A 20,796-nucleotide genomic window follows, 5' to 3' on the forward strand; every position below is an offset into this window, starting at 1 on the left:
CCATGGAAGCCCCGCACAATTCATTTTTTTCCCCGAGTTTTGTCTGTATTATATATACTTATTTTTAAGACAAAAATCATACATACTATAGATACTGTTTCATAATCTGCTTTTCTTGCTTTGCTTAGCAATTCTAGAGTTCTGAAAAACTCTAGAGTTCTGTCAGACTTGCTTCAGTGGAGGGACTGCTTCTTGGAGCTCCTTACTCCATTTTCCATAATGTCACTTGATAGTAGGGGGCTGCTAACCATGCAGGGGGGTTCCCTGGTATCTGAGTGCCCTTCGTGGGCAGACACTCAGACAAACATGCTGAGCTCTGGTTGAGCAGTCACAGGACTCACAGCGAGGAAGGAGAAAATAGATCAGTTGGTTTGAGGTAAGTGTAATTAGGCCCAGAGAGATCTAAGATCACACAGCTGGTTGCAGAACTAGAATCAAAACCTAATTTTGACTCCAAAATTCAGGTTTTTTTCTATTATTTTATGTTGCTGCTCTATAGGATGTCACTATTAAGTCTGAAATCTGGTCATGAGTTATACCACTGATGACCAGAATTGAGTAGACTTAGCTGACTGGCTAGGCTAGCTTCTTTCTCCTTCACCTCTCCTGTGTTCCCCTTTAGGAACTGCATGCTTGACCTTTCCACAGAGGGAAGAGCTTCTGAGACACTCAGTTGCTTTCTAAACTAACAGACCTATCTCTTCAGGTCCAAGATGACTTAACATTTTGCATCAAAAGGGGGTTTCATGAATATGACCGGTGCCAATTTATAATATGGGATAAGTACAGATTCAACTTAAATGCTGAAGTTTTTGAGAAAAACTTTATTAAGATAACTTGTTCTCATGTTGATGTAATCTCTCATCATATTTTATTCTACTGAGAAAGCTTTGACATTTTAAAAAGTTATTTTAAAATTTTTCTAAAAATGTAATCAATTTACAAAAGCCTCAAGGGAAGAACAGACAAAATTAGCCCAGCACCATATGGTAAAACAACTGTAGACGCCAAGAACAGCCTAGAAACAATTTCTGTACCTCAGAATCTAAGGCTTTTGTCAGATCAATATGATAAAAGAAAGCCATACTTCCTATGTACCAACAATAAATTTAGGGCATACGAACAAGAAGGCACTTTGGCCTGCACTGTGAAACATGGAGGTAATGAATACCCCCTGTGGAGTTCATATTCCTAAATAAATGTTTCTTTGTTTAGGATATCCACTGGCTTCCAAGAGATTTTCTAAGGCAGAAACCACCGAAATAATCCAGTGAGAAATGACCACTGCAACTATAGCTGAGCCAAGGGAAAAAGATGAGCTAATCCATACATTTAGTAACAGATGTGGTCTCCTTACCCCTGGCACCCAAGAAGTGGCAGTCCCAGGGTGGCAAGAGAGCAGGAACACCATCCCATCCTTCTCAAAATATTCCAAAGTATACTGACATCTGGAATTTACTTTGAAATTTGTAAAAAATGATGCGTGGTTAAAGAGATGGGCAGATAGATATGTGATAAAAATAATAAAATATTAATGATATAATCAAGGCAAGTAAACGAGGGTTTACTGTAAAATTGTCCTTTTTTGGGGTATATCCGAAAATTTTCCTAATAAAATGTTGAAGGAAAATACACAAAGAGGAAAAACATTCCAACAGGGTATACAAATAAGACAAGCTTTGGAAGGCAGTTTTTTAAAGAAATTTAATAACCACTCAAGACTCAGATCCGTGTGTGCACCTCTTCAATGCAAATTAGGCTTGTGACAGACAAATGAATGCTCTCTAGGAAACAGTCTCTGTGAGACCATCAATACAAATAATTATATATCTGGGCTTATAGAGAAAACTGACCTTTCTTTAACTATGGCAAAGAGCAAACATTTAAAAAACAAACAAAAGTGCATTAAGGCTAACAGACCAGCTCGTCCAAATGCAAATATAAACAGCTGCAGCAAGAGGAAAAGGGGAAGGGGAAGTGGGGGCAAAAGAGCTCTAACTGGATTTAGACTAAAGCATATTTACTCATGAATCATCTTAAAAGAAGTCAGTCACAGGACTGACCGAAGAAAGGGTGTGTGTAATACAGACAAAGGTCTGGTGCAAACAGGAGCAGAGTTGTATTTCCTCACATTCTTCCATTATGGCTGGACAGTCTAGCCTGGAAGCACCTCTGTTCCTCAGAACAAAAGATAATTTCAGGCTTATTCTTAGGGTTCAGGCCATGCATGCTATTTCCGACACAGAGCGGAGGAAAAAAACATGTACTTCAGACAAAACCTGATATCACTTTAGTGCCAAACATAAGTCAAAAAACATGCTTATTTTTTTCTCAAGTATATTTATTAACCCAAGGCAGGGCTCATTTGTCTACTGAGTTTCTAGAAGACTCATTCTTCCATTTACAAGAGTCAAATCTCTTTAGGATCTGTTCCTTATTTATGGCACTCAGGAATAGGACTACAGTCAGCAGGTACTCCTACCCCAGGAAATGAGTTTTGGAAGAATGTAAAGCAATTTGAAGCAGGTCCTAAAAAACAATCTAAAGATAATAGCTTGAGAAATGTTCATTCCAGATAACTTCTGTTTAAAAAAAAAAAAGATTAAATAAAGCAGAGTCACTTTTTGGGTGAGCAGGGAAACAGAGCAGGGTGGGTAAAACTGTGGACTCAGAACCAGGATGCTTCAGCTTGTATCCAGTCTCTGTTACTTACGAGCTGTGCGACCTTAGGATAGTTACTTATGTTCTTGGTATCTCAGTTTTCCTTATCTTTAAAACAGGGATAACCATGACACGTGAGGATTAAAATGAGTTAATACATGTAGTGTGCCTAGGACAGAGTCTGCTGGTTAACTCTGGTAGCTGCTACTACTATCCACACGATCAAGCCAAAAAAGAAGCCAGTGTAACCTAATCACCTCCCTCCCACACACATTTATTTAAAACAAACATAATGAAAAGGATATTGAGAACATACTGGCTCTCTTGGAGCCCTCATCCCTTTGAGTTTCTGACTTATGTCCCTTCTCCCTTTCACCCCCAACCCCTGCAACATTTTGAAAGGGCCATGCTTGCTATCTTCACTTCCACAGCAGTAACTCATCCTAGCCTGGCTTCCTCCCATGTTACTCTGTTGAAATTGTTTTAGGTAATGACACTAAAGACTTTCTAACTTTTAAGTCCAATGAATTATTTTCAGTCTTTATACTTAACCATGCTTTAGTATTTAACACTTCTAATCAATCCCCACTTTTTGAAATACATTCCCTTCTTGGGCTTTACATAATAACACTTTCTTCTAGTTCTTTTTTTGGTCCTCTCTTCCTGATATATCTTTAATGATTCCTCCTCTTCTGCCCATCCCTAAAATATTGCCAATCTTAGGTTCTATATTTTATTATTTTTTTCTTCTTCATGATCTCCCTGGGTAATCTCAAAGGAACAGACTAATGGCTTTTATAACCATCTAAGTGGTGATGGTTTACATTTCTGTTCCAGATCCCATTCCTAAACTCCTGTATAGCTTTTCCAGCAATTTACAAGAGTTATCTATGTGGATTTCCAATAGATATCTCAAACTTAAAATGTTTAGAACTAAAGTTATTTTCTCACTCACCTTAACCTATTCTTTATTTTCCATTCATTATCTCAGTTAATGAAATATCATCATCTGCCTGGTCTCCCAAGATAGAAACTTGGGACTCACCAGGATTTCTTCTTTCTTGACCTTTACATCTAATTTGTCACAGGTCCTATCAATTATTCTTGAGGAATATCTCCCAGATATAATTCCTGTTTTCTTTTCCCATTCCACTGTTACTTATAATGATATAACCTTGGAGGTGTTGCCAGATTACTCTAAGCCTCAGTTCTGTTATCTGTAAAATGAGGATAATAAGAACATCTATCTCATAAGGCTAAACAAGAAAATGTACATTAAGTTCTTAGTTCAGAACCTAGTTAATCCTCAATGAATGACAGTCATATAGTTCAGATTCTCAACATCTCTTGCTTTTTACCATGTACTTAAACAAGCTTTTAATGAATAACTTTGCATTCCACACATCCCTCCTGTATACAGTCATCAATGATATGTATATGATATAATCATGTCAGCCCCTACACTTCTACCCTCATATCTCATCAACTTACCCTACCACAATCACCCAACCTAGTAAGTCCTTATTAACTAGGACAGTTCTTGTCACAGAGTATGTACATTTAATAACGTTTAATAAATGAATTAGTGAATGAAAACAGTGAATATGAATTTTCCATTCTTAACTGCAGGGAAATGTTTATAGACTTGGCTTTGGTAGGACAGCAGGGCTATAGGAAGACAGTTATAGGATGCAAACCAAGGTCTTTGAAAATCACTTGAACCATACTATGATAATAAAAAGAAATGAATCATTTGTTTGACACCTTTCAGGGATAAATTCCTATTTAAAGGCTACTGTCATAAACAAGAGGGCCATTAAGTAACAAGACATTCAGGGAAGAAAAACTGTTATTTTCGAAGCTCTGTACACATCACAGGCAAGGCCTGGAGGCTGGCCAAGACACAAACAATCATATTCCTACAGGAAGCTGGGGGAAGGGAGAAAATGTGCCTTAGAGCTAGTGTCCAGAGAGGACAGGATATATTTTTTTAAAGGCTAGTTCCTTTCTTTTAGAAAAGTTACTGAGAAGGCTGAAGTCACACACATCCACTTAGTAACTAAAGTCTTGCTAATGTGACGTGGGATTTACTCTGTGCAAATAATAACCATATTTTTCTTCATTATTATAGGTAAATATGTATTTTAGCTTACAGAAAACCCAATTCTAACTCTCAAGCCAGTCATTTTCTAAGGAGAGATGGGTTGATGCTCTGGTTCATTTCATCTATAACTTTCTTTTTAAAAATCTGACATGAATTTCCACTTCTGGCGAAGGAGAAACAAGGACTAGATTTGCCCTCCCACCTAAAACACCTCCAAAACAAACATATAAAGCTCTAGACAAGGTATATGAAATGATGGTTTTCAAGACACTAGACACAGGCAATGAAAAATAGTAATCCCTGAGAGATGAAAAACAAATGAGGTTAAACCCTATGCCCACTCACAACATTGAGAAAATTTTCAAAGCACTATGTAGGGAGGGAGAGCCCAGTCAGATTCTGGCAGACTCCCTTAGTTGAGTAGACCAAGCTGAGAATCCAGGGAGACCAAGGCAGCCACTGTTCAAAGAACAGAGTACTAGAAAGGAGAGAGCTGTACAGAAATAATTCTGGAGACCTGTGGAGAGTAACCCTTGAATAATCAGCAGGGTAGTGATTAGCACAAGCATGTGGATTGGAGACAAGAGTATCTGCATCTTACGTAGGGCCAGGAATAGTGCCTGTTCCTACCAGCCAGAATGGAAAACCTCACAATGCACAGGACATTGGATAAATCCAGGAAGACCCTGACACAGTAGTATAGAATAATGAGACCTGTAAATATTGTTCTGGTTCTACTCAACAAATTTTAAAGGCAAGACCCAAAATTGATCATACTGTTTCCAAATAACTAAGTCACATTCCAGAAAAAAGCTGAAGAATATTTATAGGAATACAAAAATATCCAACACCCAATAAGGTAAAATTCACAATGTCTGGCATCCAAATGAAGATTATCAGGCATGCAAAAAGAAGCAGGAAAATATGAGCCATAATTAGGAGAAAAACCAATCAACTGAAACTGACCCAGAACTGACACAGATGTTAGAATTAGCAGAGAAAAGTATTAAAACCATGACTATATTCTATCTGTTCAAAAGGGACATGGAAGATACAAAAGACCCAAATTGCACTTCTACAGAAAAAACCATCAGAAATGAAAAATACATGACATGGGATTTGTGACAAATTTGACATTACAAAAGAAAAGATGAGTAACCTTGAAGACACAGTAATAAAAACTATGCAAAATTAAAGACACAGAGAAAAAAGAGATAAAAATTTAAAAATTATTAAAAAAAATAAAAAGAGCATCTGCAAACTGTGGGACAACTCCAAGTGGTTAAATATAGGTGTAACTGGAGTCCTTGAAGGTGGAGGACAAAAAAAATATTTAAATAAATAATGGCTATGAAATTTCCAAATATGTCAAAAGCTATAAACTTACTGATCCAGGAAACTCAATGAGCCCCAAGTGCAAGAAACATGAAGAAAATGACACCAAGGCACATCACAGTCAAATTGCTCAAAACCAGTGATAAAGAGAAAAAAAAAAGCAGCCACAGAATAAAAAGACACATTAAGTACAGAGGAACAAAGATAAGGATGACAGCAGATTTCTTGTCAAAAACAATGCAAATGAGAAGGTAGTAGACCTAAAGCTTTAAATTATGAGAAGAAAAAACATGTCAATCTGGAATTCTATACCCACCGAAAATATCTTTCAAAAATAACGATGAGGGGCTTCCCTGGTGGCACAGTGGTTGAGAATCTGCCTGCCCATGGAGGGGACACGGGTTCGAGCCCTGGTCTGGGAAGATCCCACATGCCGCGGAGCAACTAGGCCCGTGAGCCACAATTACTGAGCCTGCGCATCTGGAGCCTGTGCTCCGCAATAAGAGAGGCCGTGATAATGAGAGGCCCGTGCACTGTGATGAAGAGTGGCCCCCACTTGCCACAACTAGAGAAAGCCCTCGCACAGAAACGAAGACCCAACACAGCCATAAATAAATAAATAAATAAATAAATAAAACTATTGAAAAAAAGATGAAATAAAGATTTTCAGACATATAAAAGCTGAAAAAAATTATTAGTTACCAGCAGACCCACAATATAAGAAACGTTAAAAGAAGTCCTTCAGGCAGAAGAAAAATGACACCTGATAGAAAAATATTACGAAAGAAATGAAGAGCACCAGAACTGGGAACTATGTGGATTAATATATAAAATTTTTTTCACAACTCCTTAAAAGATAACTGACTTTTATATGGTGGGGTTTATAACATTTAGATAAATAAACTGTCTCACAACAATAACATAAAGGCTCAGAGGAGAGAAACAGAAATATACTCCAGTGCAGAAAAGAGTTAACATAACAGGCCTAAGACTACTAACCCTCAGAAAGCCTGCTTACAAGATTGGCCCTTACTGAAGTTTGGGAACGTAGATTTCAAGAGGATTCACACCACTCCAAGAACTAAGAAGTATGGCTCACTGTGCCTAATTGGTTTGTACAAACAATATTGTTTATGCTGAATACTTGCTTTTCCTCTGGAAGTCTGGAATTTTGGTATTTTTTTTTAGCCAAGGAGGTCTATGTGACCAGACCCCCATAAAAATCTTGGGCACTGAATCTCTAATGAGCTCTCCTGGTAAACATTTCACACAGGTCACAACTTATTGCTGGAGGAATTAAGTGCATGTTGTGTGACTTCACTGAGAGAGAATACTTGGAAGCTTGTGTCCGCTTTCCTCTGGACTTTCACCCATGTACCTTTCCCTTTGTTGATTTTGTTTTGTATCATTCTACTGTAATAAAGCATAGCTATGGGAATGACTATATGCTGAGTACTGTGAGTCCTCCTAGTGAATCAGTGAACCTGAGGGACACCCCAGACACAAGTATTATAAAGGCCTTGAAAAATTTACCAAGATAGACCATATTTTGGCTCATGAAAAATTCTGGATAAATTTAAATGAATTCATGCTGTTCAAAGTGTGTTCTTTGACCATAACAGAACTAAGTTAGGAATCAACAGTAGAAATATATCTGGAAATTCCCCAGAAATATCCATGAGATGAAGAAGAAATCAAAAAGCAAATTCGTATTTTGAACTGGATGAAAGTGAAAATACAAAATCTGTGAAATACAGCTAAAGCAGTACTTAACAGGGAAATTTATAGCATTAAAATGCCTATATTAGAATAGAAGAAAGGTCTATGTCAATGACCTCACCGCTTACCTTAGCAAATTAGCAAATAAAGAAAAAAATCCCAAAGCAAGCAGAAGAAAGGAAATAATAAAAATCAGAGTGGAAATAAAACAGTAAACAGAAAAACAATAGAAAAATTAATGAAAATAAAAGATTTAATAAGCTCAATAAAATTGATAAATCTCTAAGCAGACTAATAAGGAAAGAAAGAGAAGACATATCAATAAGGATAGAATCAAGAATGAGGGGTAACATGACTACAGATTAAAAGGGTAAGGGATACTATGAACAATTTTACACCAATAAATTCAACAGGTTATATAAAACGGACAAATTTCTTGAAAGACACAAACTAATGAAGCCCACTAAAAAACCCCACACATGACCTGAATAGCCTATATCTACTAAAGTAATTGAATTGATAGTTAAAACCTTCCCATAATTAAAACTGCAGACCCTGATGGCTTCATGAGCAAATTCTACCAATCATTTAAGGAAGAAATAATATCTATTTTACACAAACTCTTTATAAAACTAAAGAGGAGAGAATACTTTCTCATTACTGTGGTATTAAAACCAGACAAAGACATTGCAAGAAATCTACAACCCAATATATCTCATGAACACAGATGTAAAAAAATATACAAAATTATAGTAAATTGAAGCCAATATAAAAAAATACATCATGATCAAGTGGATTTTATACTAGGAATTCAAAGTTGGCTTAACATTTGAAAAATCAATGGAATTCATCATATTAACAAAAAAGCAAAAAAGAAAACCATATGATTATTTCCACAGATACAGAAAAACCACTTGACAAAATCCAACATAAACTCCTGATTAAAAAAAAAAAATCAAACAACTCTTACAAACTAACAATAGTAGGGGAACAACCTCAACCTGATAAAGTGCATCTACTGAAAACCTATCACTAACGTATCTCATGGTGAAAGACTGAATGCTTTCTCTCAAAGATCAGAATAAGGTTAAGGATTTCTGCTTTCTTCGCTTCTATTCAACAATGTACTAGTTCTAGTCAGAGTCACAAGATAAGAAAAAGAAAAAGGAAGAAGTAAAACTATATTTGCAGACTATATGATTATCTTAATGTAGAAAATCCTATGGAATCTATAAAAAAGTCATTAGACATAATAAATGAGTTTAGCAAGGTTTCAGGATACAGGAGCAATATACAAAAATCAACAGTACTTCTATGTAATTGTTCACTAGCAATGAACAATTAGAAATTGAAACAAAAAGCAATACTATTTATAATAGCATAAGAAGTATGAAATACTGAAGGATAAATATGACAAAATATTTTCAACCTCTGTACATCTACAAAACATTGCTGAGAGAAGTTAAGGAAGACCTAAATGAATGGAGAGATATATTATGTTCATGGACTGGAAGATTCAACATTGATAAGAAGTCAATTTTCCTCAAATTGATCTACAGATCCAATGCAATCCCCATCAAAATTCCCGCAGGCTTTATGGGTAGAAATTTACAAGGTTTCATACGGAAATACAAAGAACCTAGAATAGCCAAAACAATTCTGAAAATGAACAACAACATTGGAGGGTTAACAATACCTGATTTTAACCTTTATTATAAAGCTACAGTAATCAAGAAGGTGTGGTATTAGCATCAAGGTAAGATGAACAGATGAATGGAACAGAAGCAGTCCAGAAACAGATCCATAAATATATGGATGACTGATTTTTGACAGTGCAAAGGTGCAAAAGGAATTCCGTAGAGGAAGAACAGTCTTTGCAACAAATGATGTTAGAACAGCTGTATATCTACATGCCAAAAACAAAAACCCAAAAAACTTTGATACATATCATGCACCACACCACATACAAAAATTAACTCAAAATCAACCACAGACCTAAACGTAAAACCTAAAACTGTAAAACGTCTAGAAGAAAATACAGGAGAAAATATTTGTAACTTTGGGTTTGTCAAAGAAATCTTAGATACAACACCAGAAGAATGATCCATCAAAGCAAAAATTCATAAACTGGACTTCTAAAAACTTCTGTTCTTTAAAAGATACTGTTAAGAGAATGAAAAGACAAGCCAAAAACTGGGAAAACATATTTGCAAAGTACCCATCTGATAAAGGACTTGTATCCAAATTATATAACAAACTCTCGAAACTCATTAATAAAAAAAGAAACCATCCAATAAAAGGGGACAAAATATTTGAATAGACACTTCACTAAAAAAGATATTTGATGGCAAATAATCATATGAGATGATTAACAATAAGCACAATGTTGTACAGCAGATCCCTAGAACTTTTTCATCTTGCATGACTCAAACTTTATATGCCCAATCAACAGCAACTCCCCATTTTCCACTCCCTGCAGGTCCCAGCAACCACCATCCGGCAATTAGTGTTTATATGCAACTGCTTCCCATCCCTAACACCCCAGTGTACTGAACTATGTACAATAAGCCATCGTATTGCTATTATTATATTACTTAAAGCTTTTTATATTATATTGTCTATGACATAGGATAGCATGGTGGTTAAGAGCACAGGCTCCAGGGTCTTCTACATATGAAATGAATCCTCGCACTGCCAATTACTAGACCTGTAACTCTAAGCAAGTTATTTCATCTCTCTAAGTCCCAGTTTCCTTACTACCACCACTTGCATCAAAGAGTTGTGAGGATTAAATAACATGTTTAAAGCTCTTAGCACTGGGTCTATAAAGAATAAGAACTCCAATAAATGTAAGCTATCATTTTTATCTGTTTAACAGTGCCCCATTCTCAGCATTTGTCTTAGTGTTTTAAGAAGTCTATTGTATTCTATCAATGTGGGGATAAAAATGGGAAAAGGCTTGACTCTGGAAAATAATACTTTGAGTCCTTGAAAAACTTGTATATTAAATTTCAGCTTTCTGACATTGGTCTTATAGAAAAACATTAGTTGAGAAAAACCTGGAGTCATTGCTGAGTGGAATTTTCAGGAAGGGAACAATGATCCTTCAAAAACAGTGGAAGAAATAGGGAAAATCCAACTCTCCCAAATGATGCTACTTTTTACATGTTTCCTCACATTTAATACCTCAAAATGTGGGGAAAGTATAGAAATGGTAAAGCTTTTAAAATGTGAAACATCTGATAAAAGAATTATATAACTATGTCAACATAGTTTTGTGCTATTAGATTGTTGGTCTTGAAGATGAGATTTTTTATTGGAGAATCAGAACTGGCTAATTACTTGAAATTTAAGATTAAACTTTAAAAATAATTAATTAATTAATTGGCTGCGTTGGGTCTTTGTTGCTGCTCGCAGGCTTTCTCTAGCTGTGGTGAGCGGGGGCTACTCTTTGTTGCAGTGTGCAGGCTTCTCATTGTGGTGGCTTCTCTTGTTGCGGAGCACGGGCTCTATGTGCGCGGGCTTCAGTAGTTGTGGCACATGGGCTCAGCAGTTGTGGCTCGCAGGCTCTAGAGCGCAGGCTCAGTAGTTGTGGTGCATGGGCTTAGTTGCTCCGCGGCATGTGGGATCTTCCTGGACCAGGGATCGAACCCGTATCCCCTGCATTTGCAGGCGGATTCTTAACCACTGCACCATCAGGGAAACCCAGATTAAACATTTTTAAAGTGAACACTCAGTGATGAAATAGCTATGGCCCTACAAAGGAAATTCTCCCGTGCTATATTTTATTAGTATCTGGGGAAGTTATTACATAAAAAATCTTTTATTACATACTGCAAGATTGGAACGCTAAGATCATTTTACTGAATCAAAAAAGTTTTACAAAGTGTTACCTAAATAAATTTACTGGCATTATGGTTAGTTTAATAAGATTTAGTCACTTTTGGAGAAAATAATGATAGAAAGATTAACTGGGAAGCTATTCTTTAAATCTAATTTAGATCAAAACATAAAAATGGCTTAACGGTTATTTTTCTTTATTGCACTTAAGGCATTTAAAAATATTTTCAGTGATTTATTCCTGCAGAACTAGATATCATGATTAGAATTTCTTTCATGTTACTCCACAGCCTTTCTCTAAGTAGTGTGTTATTTAATGCAAGAGGTCAATACGTGCCCTGTTAGAAGATTAAATGGTTTATAGACTCTTCTCTTTCCCAAAGGCTAATTTTCCCTTTCAGGTCTTGTGGGGGAACTTTGTTGTATATTAGCCACTGTTTGGGCTTTCAAATTTTAAGACAGAATTTACCAACTAAAGCTGGTTTATATAAAAACCAGATCTGTGTACTGATCTGGAGCTACTTTAACAAGTAGTGATCTGCTTTAAAAAACTACAGCTAGACTACTCCAAAAAGTATAAATCAGTTTCTAGCAGACAAAGACATCCAGTTTGAGTACTGCATTTTCAAATTTCAGGGTACTTTGTAAAAGAGCTGGTTGGGGGTGAGAGGATCATCTCATACAACTAAAGCTTACAATCTACCCTAATATTTATATATAGGCAGTTATGTGCATGCAACTTTATTTCTGGATTTTCCATTTACCTAAAAAGAAAGAAATTTAATCTTGTAAAAATAAAACAATGAACAATGAGATAGAAAAGACTGATGGAAATATTCCCTTGTAAATGTGAGAGCTAGCCAGGCAATGATCAAGATGACTAAGCAACCTCAGGGATGTGTGACTCAGTAGGCTAATGCAAGATTATTAGCTTCATGACACACATCTTAGCCATCTTCAGAAAGGATTCATTGTTTTGGAAAAGTAGGGGACTCACAAATGGCATGAAACACTGATTTTATTTGATAAAAATTCAATTTTTTTCTTTGACAAAGCCAAGTTAACTGTGTCAGGGTCAATTTCACATCAGTTCTGCCAATGAGTCAGACCATCATTTGCACATACGCCCCCAACCTAGTATCTATTAAAGCAGCTATTAACTAAATCCAATGCCTGTGAATGGCCATCTATGTAATGGGATTTAGTAAAAGTCCTAAGGAAACCAACACATAATGAGAAATGAAGTTTTAATTAGGAATGTATAATCTCTTTAAGCAGAATAGTGTGATTATGATTTCATATCAGGCAGGTTCCAGAGTCTTATCAATAATAATCTGTTGTTAATTTACCCCAAGTAGCTACTATTCAAAGTCATTATGCTATGATTTGCTTTGTGTATTTTAACTTCCCCTGGTTCCATTTATATGTTCTTTCTTCAGATTTATTATATTTATCCATAAAAACCAACATCCTCTTCTTCCCTTTTACTGGACAGTAAACAGTTTCTGTCTTTATCTGGGTAAAAAGAGATTCCATTAAGGTGGTCAGAGAGAGTGAGAGGTTTCAGGTATAGCATGACTCCACATTTACACAAGGTGATTAAATTAAAAATGGACCCTGAAAATAATTTTTAAAACTTGAGTTAAAAACTTTAAGATTTCAAATTAATATCTGTCAAGGACATTAGGCTTTGGGACTTAAAAGGCACATGTAGTAGGTTAGCTAGTTGTATACTCTGCATTAGGACACAATCTACTGTAACTATTTTGTCATTAGAGCTCAAGCTCTTGGATGGTTGACAGCTAGGAATCTACTGACTTGCTGCACTAAGATCCTGGACAGTGCACTTATGTGACCTCCTCCCTGCTGTTGGGCTGGGTATCTGGAAACATCAATTTTGGGAGAACAGTTGTTCAAAACAGCTGTCTTGAGAAGTAAAAAAAAAAAAAAAAAAAAAAAAGACTTTTTACTAATGAAGCAAATGTTAATGTTAATACTCAACTTGAAGATCCAAACTGTAGCTCATGGGTTACCTCAGCAACTTCTGCTTCAGCAGTCAAAAGACTATTATTATGATCAAACAATTGCAGTTATTATTAAGATAACTGTTAAATGAACTATGCCTGTACTATTAAACCATGTTCATGAATAACTTCTAACCAACTCTCAAACTACACTTTTCCACATTTCTGTAAACAGGCTGTGTGATCCTTAAAGGCATAAAACTTATCTTCAGCTACAATGGTATCCTCTAAACCAGTCTTTCTTACTGTGATCTTGGGACCCCTGGGGCTTCTCAAGACACTTTCGCGGGTCCACAAAGGCAAAACTATTTTCATAATATTAAGAGATTATTTGTCTTTTTCTACTCTCATTCTCTCACAAGGGTAGGGTGGAATTTTCCAGAGCTTACATTAACACATAATGGGTCTACTATTAAAAAAAAAAAAAAGAACAGGTATTTTAACAATTTATCAGTTCTAATTTAATATGGTAAATTATCAATCAATACAACTCATATAACACAAGCTTTTTTGGGTCCTCAATAATTTTTTAAGGTGGAAAGAGTTCCTGGGACCAAAAGTTTGAGAACCACTGCTCTGAACAAAATAGTGCAGGACTGCCTGTATGAAGCGCCCAATAAATGCTTGTCATCTCTTCATATATTAAAGTGATTTTACTTCAGATAATCTCTGTACTTGAAATCAGTCAGTTAATTTAGTACCCACTGGATATACTACAGTGTACATGACCATAAACTACCTTCTTCTGAAGATCCAGGGTCATTTAAAACCGGAATTGTGATTTAAAAACTATTTCATAGGACTTGTTTGAGTTATACTTTAAAATACAGAAAGATATACCTCTAATGTAGAAAGAGATACCTTAATGTACACTAAAAAAGGTTTTCAATCACTTTATTACTTTTTTGGGGTAAAGTTGTTTTACTTCAATCATAACCAGAGTTAGCGGAAGATATAAAACTGAAATACGACTGCAATTTGTATGCTCCTTAAAATAAAAGTAGAAAACATGATGTGTCATGATTTTTTAAAATTATACCAGGAAAACAATATGATTCTGTTTCCATAGTAAAGTGTACTGTTTTGGATATAATAACCACAAATTATAAAGGCTTGCCAAACAGGTCTACAGAAACACAAGGAAAATCTGTCCAAGTTTGCTTTCCTTTCTTGTTAATGTTCAAGCTACAGAGTTCATTTGTAAATAGTAATCAAGATAACATGTTTTTGAGGGAAGGTTATTGTCTAGGGCCTCAAAGTTCTAAATTAAAGTATGCTAATTTTAGAAGATAAAATACCGCTTAGTAAACACCCTGTCTCTTATGGATTAATACACTCAACTGGATGGCATGTTCCAACCCTTTGGACTGCTAAAAGAAAACTTCTTGAAAGAAAAGACAACTTTAAGGAACTGAAACACTAATACCATAGCACACTCATCAACGGACAGACTCCATCTTCAAGTATTAATGTAAGCAATAAGTTGAAACCCTATCTGCAAGGGATATGAAATTAGTTTTGTTAGGAATGCATTATTCAGGTGGAGAGCATCCTAAAGATTTAGGTATGCTTTGGAAAAATCTTTGGATGCACTTCGGTTTTACTGAATGTTTAGGCTGAAGCTCAGTGAAATGGAAAAGATTTTCGTTGTGTTCTATACACAGCTGATATCTATGTGTAAACATCAAGCTCACCAGAATGTATCTGTCGAAGACCTTACTAAATCTTTAGATACTGGAAGTAGACATGTGTCATCAAGTATCAATAAAACCCAACACGAAGAGTTCTCAAAAATACACAGCTGAGGGCTTCCCTGGTGGCGCAGTGGTTGAGAATCTGCCTGCCAATGCAGGGGACACGGGTTCGAACCCTGGTCTGGGAAGATCCCACATGCCGTGGAGTGACTGGGCCCATGAGCCACAACTGCTGAGCCTGCGCGTCTGGAGCCTGTGCTCCGCAACAGGAGAGGCCGTGATAGTGAGAGGCCCGCGCACCGCGATGAAGAGTGGCCCCCGCTTGCCGCAAATAGAGAAAGCCCTCGTATAGAAACGAAGACCCAACACAGCCAAAAAAAAAAAAAAAAAAAAATACACAGCTGAAATCTGTCATTAATTTTGTTTTTGATGTAGTATAAAATCCATTATTCAATGACTAGCAAAGCAGAAAATAAAATCAACAATGTCAGTATGTTTTTCAGTAATGCAATGCAAGGTGATGCCAATGTGGCGGATTTTCAATCAAATCTGAAGGTCTATATAGATCAACAGTTGTATCCAATCTTCTTTATTATGGTTATGCCTTCTGGTCATGGCACAAATAATTTAGTTGGTCTTTGAATAAATTTATTCAGGCTTTGAACATAATCAGTATAGCAGCACTAAAGTAGTACTTGACATAATTCCACTTTCTGGGATAAGCAACTAAGATGTGGCTAACTGAAGAAACGGCAAGCAGGATGGATAGGATTGGGAACTAAAACCATGACTGAGGCCATCAACTCACCACTGTTGATGGGAGGTATGGTAATTGTAGCAATACAACTAATTATTTTATGCTCCTAGTTGCCGAGCCATCAGTGAAAAACGGTCAGCATAATGACTTCCAGAATGGACAGCAGGCATGTTTGAGTCCCTTCCTGTGTGAGTTATGCATGTGGCACTACACAGATTAGAGTAGGGCACAGGACAAGGGGTGAGGAGGAGAGCAAAGCAAAGATGCAAATAATCTATAAGATAAAATAAATAATGCACCTGATGTAGTAGAACTATGGATTACTAGATACTAGAGAAAGCAGACCATCTGTTAAGACTATCACAGACAGTTTGGTTCACTTGAACAAACAAGAGGCACAAGCAGAGATACCAATAATAGGCCTCTCAACTAGACTGTGGTTATACCAAAATGAAAAGTCTTCAAAAACATCAGGTTCCTGACTGCAGAAGCATGTAGCATGCACAAAGGGTGTAAAGAAACAGGTGTCTGAATGGGAAAAGGATAAGTTGTTTAGATGTTGCCAGGACAGGACTAGAAGCACTAAAATTCTAAGAAAATAAAAGTACTGTATGTCACTAGAAATGGCCACTAGAATGTAAATGAAATGCATTCTCTAGTGAAACAAATTAGCAGCATCAAGTTCACCTGCAACAGGGCTAGGACTGAAATTGGTCAACAATTACCTCTAAAATCCAGGACCTTAAAAAGGTTATTTCCCCCATCAACCCCAGCCCTTTCCACTTGTTTTCTTTCAGAATTTCAAGGAATCAATGCTTCCAACTGTTGGTAATTACACTGCCTTTCTATGACGAGTACAACGTATTTGTGTTCATCTTTCTCTCTAGATTCAGCAGAAATGAACTGGTTACATGCTCACTTAAGGGAGGCTTAAATAGGTGTGGAAATTGGAAACAAAGGAACTTTTTGCCTACTGCCCATTTCCATTTTCCCCTGGGCATCCCCATGCAAAGCTCTCTTGTGGTTCTAACCTCTTAAATCCTGTTGTGTGCGAGCACCGGCCATGCTCTGTCTTGGCATTCGAAGAGAAGTTCTCAAGGGTGTATGTCTCTGCTCATCCAGGTAAGCGAGGTCCTCCAAGTGGGTGGAGCTTGTGGCTGATAAGACAGAAGAGTTTAGTCAGAATACCTAAGTTTAGAAAACTGTCAGTTAGTCTGTATCTCCAGACTTCAGAATCAGAGCAGATACATTTACTGAGAATTTGCTCAACTCAAAGTCCTCATCAGTGTCTCGAACATGTGCCAGGAAAACATGTCCAAAGTTGTCTGTGGCTCCTTCACTACTATCAAATGCCTGAGCTTATAGACAATACTAGCAACAAGTTGGCAAACACATTAGTACCTGACAACAAAGATTATTAGTTTTTGCTTCTTTTGGGTCACAAATCCCATTTATATAAACAACATCAGTGGAGAAATCTGTTCCAAATTATATTAAGCTATAAAAGAACCATGAAGCTCTATTTTCAACATTTCCCATTCACGGTAAAGAGTGAAATATGAAAACATTCTAAAAACAATTTTCACATGTGTGTATATATATGTATATAATGGAAAGGCGGGCACCTGGGGCAATGGACGGAGAATTGCCAAATAGCATTTAGGGAACTGCCAATGTCCATGAATTCCAAAGAACATGTTGTTGCTCTCTGAAGATGAAAGTCAAGTAACAGTGGCTTCCCACTGCATCTATAAATCCTTTAACCCCTAACCTAGCCATGAAAGAGAAAGAGAAAATGGCAGAAGATGGGGGTAAAATGGCACTGCTACATACTGAGAGCTATTGAGTCCACTTACAATGAATCAAAAAGTGAAGAAATCAAGAATCAGGGAGTGCTGAAGACAAAAAGCTTTTAACAAAAAAGAAAAAAAAACCCAAACTTCCGTCAGGAAATGTTTATTTAGAGCTTATACGTGATTAATTAAACCGTTAATTCAAACTGCTGCCAACTATGTAAGATACTGTGCTGGGGGTTAGTTCAGTAATTCCATGACAATTATTTACTGAGAGACTCCTGTGTGCCAGGCTCTGTTCTTGGTGCCCTTGCTGGCTTCATTGCTAGTCTACCTCTGTGACAATTTGGAGTGGGTGAAGGGAGGCAAAATGAGATCCCTCTTGGCTGCGGAGCTCCAATGAAGCATTGCCCACATCCTCAGTCAAGGTAAGACACAACAATAACATAAAGAGGGCTATGACAACTGGCACAAAGACAGTTACAAAGTGCTCCATGAGCTGAAACAGAGAGAGAAAAGATGGAGAAAATCGAAGAGAGGGAGAGGAAGAGAGAAAAGAATAAGAACAAGTGCAAGAGACGTATATTCCCTTCACCCTTCAATTACTGCAATTGTCTTATTTACCTGGATCTACTGGAAACCCACACAAAAGGAATTTATCCAAATTATACATATAGTTTCTATAAGGAAATAAAAGTCTTTGAAAGCTAGTCCAGGGAACTTAAACCAAGAAAGGGAAGCCAAATGACACATGACACACCAGAGAGAGGAAGAGAATAAATATCAGAAGAATAAAAGATAATCTCTACTTCTGCATTCTGAAATTAAAACTATCCAGAATAGATAACTTTCTAATCTCTTATTTAAAAACACTGGGGACAATTACACCATCCCCACTGGTTCTAATTTGGTTCTGTGAATTAGTTCTTTCTTATGTTTCATACAATCCCTCCTGTTTTAACCAAAGTCTATTTTCTTTTGCTAGGTTCTTTATCCATATGGGTGTAGCTACCAAAAAAATAAAGGCAGGGCGTGGGTAGCCCCCAGAAGTCCTGTCCCCACAGAGCCCTCCTTGGAGCGCAGAAATATTAGCATCAGCTGAGCATGGCCCCTTCCCAGAGATGTTTGTTTCAGCTTTGTGGGGCATCTCCTCCAAGCTTCTATGGTTTAATCATCCCAATCTCTTCTCGTTTACAGGCTCAGAAGTGGTAGCTGCTTCCTGAAGTTGCTAAGTCCATGAAATCTCAGTGTTCTCTTTTACCTTTTCAGTTCTTTAAAACCTAGTTAACAATTCTTTATATATAACATCTTCTGTTAAAATATCTGTGTGGTTTCTGTCTCCTGGCTAGCCCCTGGCTGAGATAGCATAGAAAATAACTGAACAGCAATTCTTTTACTATGTGATGTTGATAATAAAGCAATAACACAGAACGCAGATGTAAAAGGAGTTTTAAAGGCCATCTAGACTAGAGGTCAGCAAACTATGGCCTGTGGATGAAATCTGGCCTGTCGCATAAAGTTTTACTGGAACACAGCCTTGCCTCTTTGTTTAAATAGCTGTTTACCATAGAGTTGAATAGTTTCGACACAGACCATATGGCCTGCAAAGCCTAAAATACTAGCTGACCCCAATCTAGTCAGATCCCCTCCTTTTACAGTTTAGGAGACAGTGAAGTCATTTATCTACAGTGACTCACTTATTCACTGGAGAGCCAGGCCTGGAAACCAGCTATCTTAACTCTCAATCCAGTGAGCACTATTTGCATTGTACCCTCCTCTCCTTTTAAACCTAAACAAATCTAATTCTTTCTTAAAAGGCTTATTTTTCATTCCTTCTTCATCTTTGTCACTTTCCCTCAATTCTCTGTTTTTTATGGCTTCAAAGAGCAGTGATCAAACTTGGGCAATACAGGCCTTGCCAATGCATAGTTAGGTGCCCTGCATGTCACAGACTAATAAATCTCACTTCAAAATTTTCTGCAGTAAGAAACAAAAGAACAAACAAAAGTCCAAATTTGTTATTTTTTTAATAAGAAAGATACTTATAAGGTACTTTTTAAGCTGATAAACTGAAGAGTAATATGAAAAGACCAATGACAATGAAAATTTTTTATTTTCTTTTATTCACATTAAAACAAAATTCAAATAAAAACTAACAGCTGGATGAGTGATAGAAATTTCTGGTTATCATTATGGCAATATTAATGGTACATTATATGATTTTAAAGCAAGGTTCTAGCAGGGTACTTTTACTAAAATGGTTCTATATGCTAACACAATAAGATGGTTTGATATGTTTTAATAAAAAGAGAATATATATTTCATTAACAGTAGGCAGAATGATATAGAAATACACAACATGAAGTGGAGCAAAAAGCTTTGTTAAAAAAAGAAGCCTAAAGTCTTTTCTTTTTATATGTTATATCCATCTATGAATCTTTTAAAGATTAAACTACGGGAGATCTATACTTGGAGTACAGATTTAAATTAAATAAGTTACATAATCCATTTTAATTTCTTTGTATTAAAAAAATCTTCTGGCACAGCCTTCGTTTCACATGTTCAGCTTCTTATATTCAATGAAGAGCTACTGGCAGCTTTCATAAAATGTAAATGTCTACTGTGAACTTAACAAGTTTTACTAAACTAAGCTTTACCATAGTTATTCCTAGAAAAATGAACATCAGTTGTTCTATTGCTTTTTTTCACAAAACCAAGAAATGTAGTAAAATATATTTTGGAATCAGCACATTTCTCAATTCAGACAAATGACATTAGAAGAAAAAGAAAAAATATTGTAATAACCGAACTGAAAAACAGTTCATTCCTTTACAAGTCCAAATACTCAGGCAAATTGAACTAAGGAAAA

The 20,796-nt window shown here is 36.4% G+C and overlaps 1 protein-coding gene across 7 annotated transcripts in view; it reads right to left on the reverse strand.

The window, feature by feature from the left end:
- The window catches only part of TANC2 (tetratricopeptide repeat, ankyrin repeat and coiled-coil containing 2), a 358,004-nt gene that overhangs the window by 104,446 nt on the left and 232,762 nt on the right, over positions 1–20,796 (reverse strand). For all 7 annotated transcript variants that reach the window (XM_059909100.1, XM_059909099.1, XM_059909098.1 and 4 more), the window contains one exon: positions 17,166–17,291. In XM_059909100.1, coding sequence (XP_059765083.1) covers positions 17,166–17,291 — 126 coding nt within the window. The remainder of the gene's footprint in view (positions 1–17,165; positions 17,292–20,796) is intronic.

Source organism: Balaenoptera ricei, chromosome 20, assembly GCF_028023285.1.
Source record: "Balaenoptera ricei isolate mBalRic1 chromosome 20, mBalRic1.hap2, whole genome shotgun sequence".
Taxonomy (NCBI): domain Eukaryota; kingdom Metazoa; phylum Chordata; class Mammalia; order Artiodactyla; family Balaenopteridae; genus Balaenoptera; species Balaenoptera ricei.